Here is a 12622-nt window from a genome sequence, read left to right as displayed (position 1 = left end):
GTTAGCTCCAGACAGTCAGACATGAGAAGTATGTAGAGGTTTTCCCAGCTCTATTGGAAAGCTGCAAAGCCCTCCACAGGCCTTGTCATCATAATGACAAATATATTCATGCTGGAGGGATTTGTTTAGGGTTGTGCCTCTCTCTGTTGCAGTGATGAATGGGACGACCTCAGGCTGTTCATTGCCCAGCTCTAGGTTTTTCTGCAGAAATGTCCTCTTTTGAATTAGATTGTAATTCAATAGTTCTAGGGTCTTGGGAGAATTTGGGAAAAGAATGCAGTGCCTGTTTGTTCAGCTGGAGGCCAGGAGACATGAAACCTGGCTTTCATCTCCAGTTCTTCTGTTCACAACCTGTGCAACCTTGGGCAAGGCTTATAACCTGACTCCCCTTCGTTCTCCCCTCCAGCCAAGCAGAAGGGAGGTGTTTCCTCCTGCAAAGAGGTGGAAGGTCCCAGGACGTGGCGCAGGAGAGAAGGTCTGTTAGGAGGACTTGAGGGTCAGCCTTTAATAGCAAAGCCTGCCTGGGGGGTGGTGGGAGGAGAGGGCCTTTGCACTAGGTACGGTGTCCTTCACGTTGCTGCAGATATAGGTGTATGTAAAGTTGTTTATCGTTAGAAGAGTGGCAGTAGGGAGGTTACCACTGCAGGTGTGGGTTTTCCCCATGGGCTGCATCTCAGCTGGCAAGGGGAGTGCAAGAGTCTTGGCAAGAGCTAGAGGACCGAAGAGCCGTGCGACTCCTTCGCCGCCTGCAAGCAGAAGGGCGGTGCAGGTAGAGGGTTGCAGCCCTCTTGGCCCCACACGTCGGTTCAGTCCTGCTCAGGAGCACTGATACAAGCCATCCAGGGGGAAGTTAGAAAGAGAAGTCCAGTGTCCCTTTGAAGATACAGGTTTCTGATAACTAAGGTTAAGGATAAATTGTTAGCATAAAATTACACAGGGTATTGCGCAGCAGTATCTGACCCAGCTGTAAATTGCACTTGCACAGAGAGGCATTGAAACTATACCTGCAATAATATACCCTGATATGATACTGTTAGTGTTCTCCATCTGCTCTTATTCTGCCTCATGTCTTCTCAGCAAGTATTCTTTGGTAGTAGACAGCAGTGCGGGGGCTAGACAGAGCACCAATTAATAGGAGTGTGCCGAATTTATCAGCACGTTGTCTGAAACCCAAGTCACTCCTAATCTGAATTCACATCCACTTTTTCTGGTGGTGCTGACGTGTCCTATATACGTAGGGAGCAAATGCATTTAGTTAAAGTGTCAAGAGCTCTGTGTCCCCTTTTGTGAAACACCTGAGTTTCCTCTATTAAATTTCTCAATTAAATTTCTCAGACATTAGCAAGCTCATCTATGGCTTAAAATGTTGAATAACCAGTGTCAATGCTGGCTTCTTCCTTTAGGTGGAGCAAAAGATGAAGGCGACGATGCTCAGGACCTTCGGAGAACAGAGTCGGACAGCATTTTAAAGAAGGTATCGCTTGGTTTATCTGCCTGCTGCCACTGACTTCAGATTTCAAGAGAGTGACAATTCTAGTCTTGAAAAATGCTTGAATTTCTTGACAATTAGATATGTCCTAATAAATTAAAAATAAAATAAAATTGGAAGTATGCAGCCAAAAACATTTTGCTGTAGCTAAAATCCTGACTTGAACACCATTGCAAATCAGTTGTATTCCTTTGTGGCACAGGTTACCTGCCATCTGTCTGCAGATCAGCTAAAGCATGTGTTTAATTATGCATCGTTATTGAAATGATAAGATCAATTATAACCTTGCACCTATTCTTGCTGTGGATTGATCCATCATATAAATACAAAATGATACCTAATTAACATTTTATTTTTTATGATTTTAACTTGCCTAAAAAACATGCATGAATTCTCCCAGAATGGAAGGTGGAGGGGGGGTTTAATGTGTCTGCCATTAGTTCAGCTTCAGAACACATTTGCTGTGATTTCTCATTTGTCCTCAATTAAATCTGTGATCTTTTCATAGGGTGGAAATGCTAATCTGATGTTCATGTTGAAAAGGAATAACGAGGTAAGAATTGATTCCGTTGCTCAGCTGTTTCCTTCATTTAAGTGGCAAGTGAATTTGTCTCAATAGGTGATAATGTAGAAGAAAATACATTTCATTTGCTGAAGCGCATGTGGACTTTTAAATACATTAAGCTGAACCCACTGTGTCATTTATTTGTTTAACCTTGGATGTTCAGACAGGGAATTCGCCGATTGTCATCTGCTTGCCAGCAGGATGATATGTGCTGATTATGGGCAGCAAGGGTTAATTACCACTAGGATGCGCAGGGCTGTATTTATTGTGCATCTGCAGACAGAGGGAGTTTAATTTTATGTTGCAGGTGCAGTGAATTGGGGCAATTAGATTTCTGTTCTCCCTTTGATACACGTTCATCACTCCCAATTAGCGTTAATGGCAGAATGAGAAGCTTAATACTGGCTAATACTGGCTATCACACCACTATTGTAAATACTGCGGTGGTTTTTCTTCTTAAAAGTAATTGTAGGATATGAGAGATTCAGAGAAATTTTTAGCTAGGCTAAAAATGTATTTAGGGATAGGGCATCGCTCCAAAGTAGCTTGCTCTGTATTGATGCACGATGTGTTCGCATTTACCTGTATTTTCAGAGAGCCTCCAGGGACACACCTTGCTGTACTTGTGTGCCTGCTGTATTGCAGTTTTTCTGTCTAATGACAGTGGGACTTGTATGGGTCAGCCAGGGGTGGAAGAGTACAAATAGTCCACATTCATTTTAAGATTTCTTCTTTTTTCGCCCATTGAAGTTCTTTCCCTGAAATTTTTAAGTGAACTGCCAGGTTTCATCCCAATTACTATGCCTGTCCTTGAGCAAGCTGATGCTTTGGGAAATGGTTTGCAGAGACAACCCGGGAGTTCCCATGAGGTCTGTGCCGTTCGGTGCTTCTGCAGACGTTTCCTCCCCTGCTGCACTGACGGCTAGGAAAGTGAGGAAGATGATGCCAGGCACCTCTGAGAGATGTCCAAGGGATGTATGCGTGTACTGGGGGATGATGCAGTCATTGCAAGTCAAGAGTGAGGAAAACGAAGGTGTAGAGGGATGGCCATACAGCTTGTCAGACCCACCGGTGGGTCACAGTGGAAAAGGAGGGTGCTTTACGCGTACCCTGGCACCCAGTGAGATCTAATAGCAATGCTTTTGTTTTCTCGCAGCAGGTCCTCCAAACCATTACCAGCCTCCATAAGCTGCTCAGTGCTTTGCAGGTAGGCTTGGCTGTTCGTCCCGCTTTTGCATGCTGCTTGCCCAAACTGCACATCCCGCCAGCCAGTAACAGCCACTCGTGTTTTGCCCTCCATCTCCCCTTCCCCTTTGCCTGTCACATCCCTGCGCAGCTGAATACCCCGCGGCCGGCTTGCAGGCAGCGTGCCGGCAGGTCATAGGAATGAGCTGCTGCCTAAGTGAACCGGTGCTCGCCTGAATTTGGGAAGCTGCTGGGGGAGATGCTCTGCCAGCATCCTCTGGTAGCCCAGCCGTAAGGCAGCAGTGCTGAGCTGTGAATTTGGTGGGAGAAGAAGGGGTTTGGTACAGCACCCTGAGGTTTTCAGGGATGGAGCCTCTCTCCGTGGAGAGGGTGCTGCAGTGATTTGTGTCCTCTCTCTCTCCTAGGGCGTTGTGCTGCAGCAGGACACCTACATCGAGGACCAGAAGCTGGCTCTGAGTGAGAGGGCTCTGACCCGGAGCTTCTTCCGGCCGACCTCGCTGCTGGAGCAGGAGAAGCAGCGCAACCTGGAGAAGCAGCGCCAGGAGTTGGCCAACCTGAAGAAGCAGCAGACACAGCACCAGGAGGAGAGGCGGAGGAGAGAGAAGGAGTGGGAAGTCCGGGAGAAGGAGCTGGCAGAGCAGGAGGCCCACCTGGCCCAGCGAGAGGAGCAGATCCAGAGAGGGTGGCAGGATCTCGAGCGGGAGCGAGAGGAGCTGCAGGTGAAGAAGGCCTCCTACCAGCTCGACTTGGAGAGGCTTCGCACGGCGCAGAAGCAGCTGGAGAGGGAGAAGGTGCAGTTCAAGCAAGATGTGGAGCGATTAGCTCAAATGCGGCAGGAGCCTGACCACAACCAGGTAAATGATTCCAACGGCCGGGCTGCTGGGGAAGCCGTGCCCTGCAGGGAGCTCCTGGCCGGCTCCTGGGCCAACTGCATGCCAGCAGTGATAGACTGACGCCAGCCCAGCCCTAGACACGCGGGGCTTGGCATTTAAAACTGGCTCTTTCCTTGCACGTGATGTGCGGGGCTGCATTTCTTGCACCTCCAGAGCTGCTGAGGCATTGCCAGTGTTGATGCAACATGGCGTATTCAGGATGCCTGGCCAGTCCTGAGCAGTAGGTGGTTACAACAGCCTGGGCTCTGCCCGCTTTTCTGTGCCGTGTGTTGGTGGACAGCAGAGCGGAGGTGGCTGGCTTGCAGAGAGGATGCCCTAAGCAATCCCAGGAGGTCGATACTGCCTTTGACGTTGGCCTTCACCCCATGGGATCTGAGCTCTGGGGAGCAGTCAGGCAGATGAGACGTCCTTCTTGGAAACAGCCTGAGCACTGTGAGTTGCCTGCACCCTCCAGCTGTCACAAAAGCCACTTGCGAGGCTGATAACTGCAGGGGAAGGCTGTTTGTACGCTTACATCCATCTCCAAAAGCATTCTCTATATCTAGCAAAGAGATGGGCATTGTCCCTGTCCTAAAGAGACTGGGCACCTGCAGTCTGGTCATGGCTCAGTGAGCAAAGGTCCCTGGCTCTGCTGCAAGCGGCTTCTGGTGTCTGGCTGCCCACAACCAGAAAGAAAAGCCCACACGCAGATCCTGCTCTGTACATTTTTCAGCAAGCTAGGGTTTATTTTTTCATAACTGTGCAGCAGTCTGGCTGAGGAGAGCAAGCATCCATTGGCAAAACATGGGCTGAATTTGATCCTTAAGCCTGTTGTTGATCGTTTGTTTGTTTGTAACTCGCTAATTCTGAGTGTACTTTGCTTAGAGCTGTAGCAAAATTAGTTTATAAATGTTGGATTGCGGAATGGAAATGATTTTGGGTGCCTGAATGGACTAATTGCGGAGCTCAGCAGTGAGCTCTGAAAAGCAAATCATCAGAGGAGGGCTTGCTCCCTCCCACCCCAGTTCCTGATCAGGCCAGAAGTTTTCTGAGCACACAGTGAAGCTGTTCCAGCATCGAGCATACGTAGACATGCGAGGGACATGGATGCTATGGGAGAGGCTGAGAGGTAAAATAACTGTGAGGCCTGGGGGATTCGGAGAAGGAAGCACCTTTTCGAGGCAGGTATCTTACTGACATTTCAGAGCTATTAATAGAGGGTTCGGTGAGGCTTTGTTGAGCTGTTGTTTTGATCTTCCCTTTGAATGTGCGGGCTCAATTACATCCCGAGACAGCCGTTAGGAAAAAAAAAAAAAAAAGAGGAAAAATGTTTTTGCTTTCATCTTTTGCTTGGGAAGGCTTCCTTTGACACATGCCGCTCCGGTGCTGTGTGCTGGCGTTCCCCTGGCGGAGAGGCACGCTTCTCCTTGGCCTTCTGCCACCATCTGTGTGCGCGAACGATGCAGGGTGAGTCTTGGTGTTGAGATCTTAGAGAATCTTTGCCCTTGGCTTGTTGATACATAGCATAGTACATGTAGGAGCAAAAGATACTGGAGTATTACTCTTTATATGCCTCGTTTCCTCATCTTAAACAGAGAGGGCTTCTTCTCTCATTGCTTTGCCTGGATGGGGACCACTTTTTAGCTGGTGAATGGGCTGGATGTTCACAAGAACAACCTCTGTCTCTATGAGTGGTCTGGGACACACCTTTCCTGTCCAGGTTCTCTGCTAGCCTCTTTCATGCCCCAATGAAACACTCTTCTTTTCCTTTATAGGTTTCAAATCTACATGAGAAACTTGCAAGAGTCCCCTCCCAGTCCAGCATCGATGACTCCTCCAAGCAGAAGAGCCCTTCCCTTCCTAAACAAGGGCACTTTGATGCAGAACTGTCTGTCTCCCCCAAAAGGAACAGTCTTTCAAGGACACACAAAGAGAAAAGCACTTTCCATTTGCTTAGCACAACAAACCAGACTAACAAGGCAGCTGAGGAACAGCCCCAGATGCCTACCCGCCTCTTCAGTTTAGCCAAACCAAAGGAGAAGAAGGAAAAGAAGAAAAAGGACAGGGGACATCGCTCCCAACAGTCTGGTGAGTGTCAGAGGTCATAGGTGTGTTTTCAGGGTCGGTGAGCTGGCTTTTCCCTCCAGCCAGCGAACTTGTGGGAGCCACGAAATCCAGCCTTGAATGTGGATGGTAACACAGGGATGGAGAAGATCAGCTGTGATGAGTGGAGTTCCCAGCTTGAAGTGATCTTCTGTGGGCTTTTCTGCCTGTTCTGCAGCCCCTGGGGTTGTCAGAGGGACACACTCTGCTCCCTGCTCCTTCCCTTCCCCGTCCCATCCTAAGCAGCCTCCACGGGCTGGATTCTCCCTTTATGTTTCAGCTTGCTCTACTTTGAGGAGGAAAATGTCCTGCTTCAGTGCATGTGCTTTCAGGAGCTGCTGCTGGGATGCTCCTGGCTGTTGCAGCCCCTGCGGCATCGCTGTCTGCTTTAATTCTGCTGTAGTTTAGAACCCTTCTGGTGGCCTCTCCCTCCCCCTCGAGCCGGTCTATCTTGTCTCTTGATCTGAAAAAAAAACCCATGCAGTTTTTTTCTTTGGGAGTTTTGCATCCCTTTAGGACTCAGTTCTGCACCTCAAACCTCTGACCCACATGAAATTTGATCTCACGCCCTCAGATGACCGGCTTATCCATATTAACTCACTGACGTTTTCCAACTTGTGCACAGGAAAGCTCAGCAATTACAAGATGTAATTTCGTGGTAGCTCATCAGGGAACTGGACATCTTTTAAGGTGCCTAGTGGATTGGGCAGACAGCGGGGTTTCCATGTGCGTGGAGTCCCGCTCTGCCTGCTGTATTCCTGTATTCCCATAGTGATTCCCACCTGTTTTTTTTTTGTGCTGCAGATTCTCACTCGTCAGAAGCGCCTCCAGAGGGTGAGGAGATTTTCTGCTGAGCATGGACGGTTCCATTGGTCACTCTTGGCATTGGTACAGCGGACATCTCCCTGCCCGCTCCACGGCACGCTGCTGGTGCCTGCATCTGACAAGCATCTGGAGGTTTTAAATAAAACATGTTATTGAAGTCTGTTAAGTGGTGGGAAAGGGCCTCTCTCCTCTGGTTTTGCGTGAATTCTCACCGCAGAGGCTGACTGCACGGCAAATAGTACCGTCTCTCTGTGCAAACCTTGGGTTACATGGATTGGGATAGATGTTTTCTGTCTCTTCTTACTGCTAAAGGATGAGAGAACATAGCCTTAAGGGGTCTGTGCCTTCAAATTCCCCTTTTCTGGGGAACATAACCAAAACCAAGCATTTAGCAAAAGATTAGGACTCTACAAATGGTGCGTACACACTGGCATATATAGATATACTGTATATATACATATATGTATCTATATATCCACTGGGATATGCCTACAGTCTGTACAGCCAAGCTTAGCTCGGCCCATGGGGATAGATGATACCTGATGACTTTCAGGGAGCGTGTAGATATTAAATATCTTGCCCTTACTGCTCTGATTGTAACACCATTAACTTGCACGCCCCTTTTGTGCTCATGGTATATGGACTGTTTGGTTTCAGAAAGGTACCTTACACCAGGAAGCAGTAACAGCGTTCGAAACAAAAATTCAGAGGAGAAAAATAAAATTTAAAGTAATTCCAAAAGATTTCCATGGGGCAGAGGATTTAAGTGTCAAACTGTTTCCAGAATCAAGCAGAACGTCTTTGGGTATATTTAAAACAATGCAGAAAAGAGAAATTCAGTAGGCTTGTAAGGCAACCCCAGGGAGGCAGAACAAACAGTGTTCAAGTGAGAACAACTCTAAGCAACATTTTTTTATGCAATCTCTTTGAGCTCCAGCTTGCTCTTTCCCATCCCCTAAGTAAAGATTATTTTTTTTGCCAGAATATAGTTCTCCATTTGCATTTGACATCCCTTCATTACAAGCCTGATGACTTACTGGAGAGATGGCTGAAAATCTGCTTTTAGGGACCTTTGTTCTGTTATTTGTATTTTTCTTCCCCTACTTTTTGTGTTAATGTTGGGCTTCTGTTTCTCTGGATTTTGTCAGCTTCCCTTGCTTGTTTCTAAGGCAGAATGAGACAACAGCAATTTCGGAGCACTTCGGTGAGATGTCGCAGGTCAGGGGACTGAGTGCTGTGAGCAGAGCAAACTCCAAAGAGGCGGCTCCTAGTCCTTATGCCTGTACAATACTGTGCACTTATTAACCATTTCTGGGGAGATAATACATTCTCATGGACAAAAACGCTGTGGGACAGGTCCAGTGTGGCAGGTCTGTTTCCTTTCTAGGGTGAAAGTGTCGGTGTGTCCCCATGTTACCATCAGCAGAAGGGGAGGGTCTGAGGGTGGCTCTCGCTGGGCTGACTGTGAGGTGTTTGTACAGCTGTTGAATACAGGGATGTGTTCAGCGGGGGAAGAGAAATGGAGCAAGCCAAACTTTTTTCCAAAATTATTGTTCCTCCAAACCCTCTCAGGGGAATTGTCTGAACGGATTTGTAAATGGTTACGAGACACTATCAGCTTCAGAATAGCTCAAGGGTTTGCTCAGAGTTTGAAACTGCCAAGTGCATTTCCTTTCCTACCAGTTTTCCTTTAAAAAAAAAAAAAAATTCTCTTCTTGCACTATTGTTTGATTTCAGTCTGCTCTCTGGCTTCTCACAAGCTAGTAACCCGCAGCAGCTTTCAGAGTTCGGTGCTGATGAGTATCAGCAGCATTGATGGTGAGGTGGAGGCTTAGACTGGTCTGTCTTGGTCAGTGCAGGAATTGTAAACCGCCTGCTTGCTTTTGAAGCTCTCTAAACTATTAAGACTCAAAAAAAAAAAGGAAGAAAGGAAAAAGGTTTGAGATTTATTTTTATTTTGCTTTTTTTAATATTATTTGGTGCTTGTTCTTAATTGCAAGCAGGGCTTGCAAAAATATTTATCTTTCTGTTTATTTGAAAGAGTTCTTTTTTTAAAAGAAGTTTACTTGGTTTTATTTTTTTATTTCTTTTTACTTTTTATTTTGCTTTTGTTTGGGGGTTTGAGGGGTGGTTTGGGTTTTTTTCTTTCCCTTTTTTTTGTTTTCTTACCAAGAGATTGGTAAACCAAATGTTCTTATCTCCCTGGTTCCTAGAAGACCAGGGTTTGGGCAGTGCTGCTTAGCAGCCCGTGCCATGCCGAGAGTTACACAATTTCAACCGAGAGCTTTCTTTAAGGCAGAGCATCTTTGGGCCAAAAAAAGTCTGGAAAAAGAAGCAGTGACAGTCAGGAGTCAGACAAGACTCCTCCTATCAGTTAGTTTCCTTGTTTAAATATTTCGTTTAGGTTTTCTCATACCTCTTGGAGGCAAAGGAAAAAGCAAAACATGGAGCGTCTTGCAGGGATGTGAGGGTCCAGTCACTTGTCTGGGGAGATCCAGGCAGCTCTTCTGAACCTGAAAGGAGCTGGCGGAAGCGTGTGCTGGTGTTGTGGTGTTATCTTTTTCATAAGAAAAGCACCGGTTTCACAAAACAACTTCTGCCCTGCTATTTGTACATCTGCGAAAATGAATGTGCCAAGCTGAAATTTTTGGAAATCAAAGCAGTGCATGGCTCATTTACTGTTGTGTAAACAGAGATCAGGTCCCCGCTATTTCTGAAAGTTCCCCTCAGTCTGTAATAGCCTTTGCCAGCATGAGCTTTTCTTTTCATCCCACTGTCTTCTCCCCAGTCCCAACACATCTTGAATTCACCACATGGGAATGTCCCATGGCTCCAAGAAGTGCATCAAAAGGGAGACGCGTGACCCAGGGCAGCAGGGCTGAGTCTCTGCCTGGCTTGATCATCTCTTCTGACCTGTGCAAATCAAAAAGAGCGTTCAGTGCCCTAAGTGAAAATAGTATTTGCTAAGTGATCTCCTAAGGTCCCCATGGTTCCTTGTCAAAGAAGCCATGGGCGTGAGTCAGAAATATACTGACCAGAAATCCTGTGTATCAAAGCTGTTCGTGTCTTAAATTCTGGTGGACAGACCTTTGTCCCTGGAGGATGTAGGTTACTGTATGATTCACAGTTTTGGAATGAAGCCTTTACTCCCACACTGCTTCCTCCTTCTTTCACCTTTAGGAAGGCGAGGGCTTGTTTTTATCTCTTTAGCCTTTTATTTTTTCCCCCTCAGGTTTTCTTTGGAAAGGCTTGGCATAGGTTCCCAGAGTTGGATTCCCACTCTGATCCCTGCAGGTTGCCTAGGGTTGTCTGCTAGAGTATGGTCCCAGCTTTACAGCACCAAAGCCTTTCCTCTTCCTGGCCTTAAAATTGCATTTGCTCCAGTTCCATGCCTGGCATCCGTCCTGCAGTTGTTGAAAGCATGTTATTTCTTCAGCCCAGCCTGATGCCGTATCTGGTTCCCAGAGCCGGTCAGTCCCTTGATCCCATTTGGAGCACCCAAGCCACCCTGTTTTGCATTGGGTTCCTGGGACACAGAGCAGGTTCAAAAATGTCTGTGCAAAGCCCATATTGTTGGAGAGAGAAGAGGACCCTGCAAGGGCTCTTGGAGCTTTTTGTGCTAGTGTTTCGTGGAGGGGAAAAATCAGACTTTCTTTTCTTGGCTTTTTCTTTGCCTGGTCTTTATCACTGCCCAACAGAAAGGGTTTCAATGACCAGGGAAGCGGGAGCACGGGCTCAGATGAAGTACAGAAGCGGTCAGTATTAGCTGGGGGTGCCAGAATAGCCCGGCGATAGAGTAGCTGTAGCAAACAGTGTGAGACTCGATGGAGTTGTGTGGGGTTGGCCTTAGCTTCTTTTAAACGAAGTGATCATCTCAACATGTAACTTGATGTCAGTTTGATGCCATAAAGCACTTTAAATGGAACTGGTCTTGTCCTTTTTTATTTTGGTTATGTGGAGACAATCAGCTTTGCCATTGCTCCCCGCTCTGCATCCCCCAGCAAAATCTGAGCTGCAAGTAGGCATGTTCCTGGTTTGGTTTGCCTTTACCCCGGGATACGAGGAAGGGCCAAGCTTTTTGTATTATTTTTAGACCAAAGTGGGTGTGAATCTGACTACAGTCCCACTGCAGACAGGGTGAGTGGCAGGACCCAGAACTGGCTTCTGATGGCTCAGGTATATCCCCCGGGAGAGCCTATGCTGGTGTCACCATCACCTTCCTCACAGCGGGTGCTGCTGCCGGTAGGGAAGCAGTCCCGCCAGTGGTTTGCCCTCCATCTCCTTTTCCTTGGAGAAACCCAGAGCAAAGGAGGTGGGGGGGGATGCAACCAAATAAGTGAAGTGAGGCCCTTTCCATGCACTAAGTTATTGACTGTCCAGGCCATTGGGAGACCTCCCAGGTGCCATCCCTGGGGCAGGAGCTCTCACCACCGCTGAGGGTGGACTCTTCTCTTCACTCTTGAAGTTTGACCACTGCTGAGAAGCACAGTAATGCCGTTAGCTTGTGCGGATTTGTACTGCCTTTTGAAGGCAAGAGCATCCATAGAGTCCGATCATCTTTGCACCTTCCTTGAGGCACTAGGATATCTCAAAGCTGTTGCTGAAACACCCAAATCCAGTCCTTCCAAATGCCACCGAGTCAGAAGAGGTTCATCAGGTGCCAAATCCCAAGGAAGCTGTCTAGGATATCTGTGGCACAGGGCAAGGGAGGACTGGGCAGGGGGCACAAGGGAGTACCTGCTAAAATCCCACAAAACATTCCTTGTTAACCAGAACTCTGGAAATTATTTTGCCTGCTGGCCAGGTTTGGGAATTCAACATAATTTAAGACACCCTTTTAAATAAAAAACCTCCCCTGCTGCTCATAACTCTTGCTTCATTTGTCAGAAGGGGCAGCAATCAATGATTCTTGATCCAGTGATGCAGCTAAGTTTTAAAGATAGGCGAGCTGAACTGGCTTAATCTCGTACACCTCATGCTCTTCAGTGATGGAAAGCGTAACGCTAGCTCCCTTCCCACCTGCGTTTTCAGGGCTCGGTCCTCTTTCTTTCCACACGCATTTCACTGACACTGATGCTTTGCCCAAATATATTCAGCTTCCATTGCTTGGGGGGAGGAGGGAACAGGATAACATTCACTGCTTTGCATACAGCTATAAGCTTCGTATGTATTTAAGCTGTCTATAGGTATCCATCCTTTCCATGCTCTGAAGTATTTTACTATTTTCTTTATCAATATTAAACACTGACTCAAAAAAAAACCCCAAAGTCTATGTTCAGTTCAGTTCGCCTATGGTTAAAGTTTAGCCTGGTGTTTATTTTGTACTAATATGGAATGCACTTGAGTAATTCCCAGAGCGTTGAGGAGGTGTATTATAATAACCTGATATACCTCTGCTTTTGGTTTGTTTCTTAAAAAAAAAAAATAAATAAAAATGCTTTGCATTTTCATGTTGAACCTGTTAAAAAAAAAAAAAGTTTAAAAAAAAAGTTGAAAAAAAGAATTTTTAAAAAAGAGGGTAAAACCTAATTGCTGTATGTTAATTTGTAATTATGTAAAAAG

The 12622-nt window shown here is 46.7% G+C and overlaps 1 protein-coding gene across 1 annotated transcript in view; it reads left to right on the top strand.

Annotated features, from left to right (window-relative positions):
- The window catches only part of AKAP13 (A-kinase anchoring protein 13), a 74250-nt gene extending 65079 nt beyond the window's left edge, over positions 1-9171 (top strand). The window contains exons 24-29 of the mRNA XM_050902967.1: positions 1404-1474; positions 1998-2042; positions 3211-3261; positions 3665-4114; positions 5908-6220; positions 7040-9171. Coding sequence (XP_050758924.1) covers positions 1404-1474; positions 1998-2042; positions 3211-3261; positions 3665-4114; positions 5908-6220; positions 7040-7089 — 980 coding nt within the window. The 3' untranslated portion in view covers positions 7090-9171. The remainder of the gene's footprint in view (positions 1-1403; positions 1475-1997; positions 2043-3210; positions 3262-3664; positions 4115-5907; positions 6221-7039) is intronic.
- Positions 9172-12622: the final 3451 nt, after the last annotated feature.

This window comes from Gymnogyps californianus, chromosome 11 (genome assembly GCF_018139145.2).
Source record: "Gymnogyps californianus isolate 813 chromosome 11, ASM1813914v2, whole genome shotgun sequence".
NCBI lineage: Eukaryota > Metazoa > Chordata > Aves > Accipitriformes > Cathartidae > Gymnogyps > Gymnogyps californianus.
The sequence above is the reverse complement of the archived record's forward strand: the minus strand, read 5'-3'. Positions and strand labels throughout refer to the sequence as shown.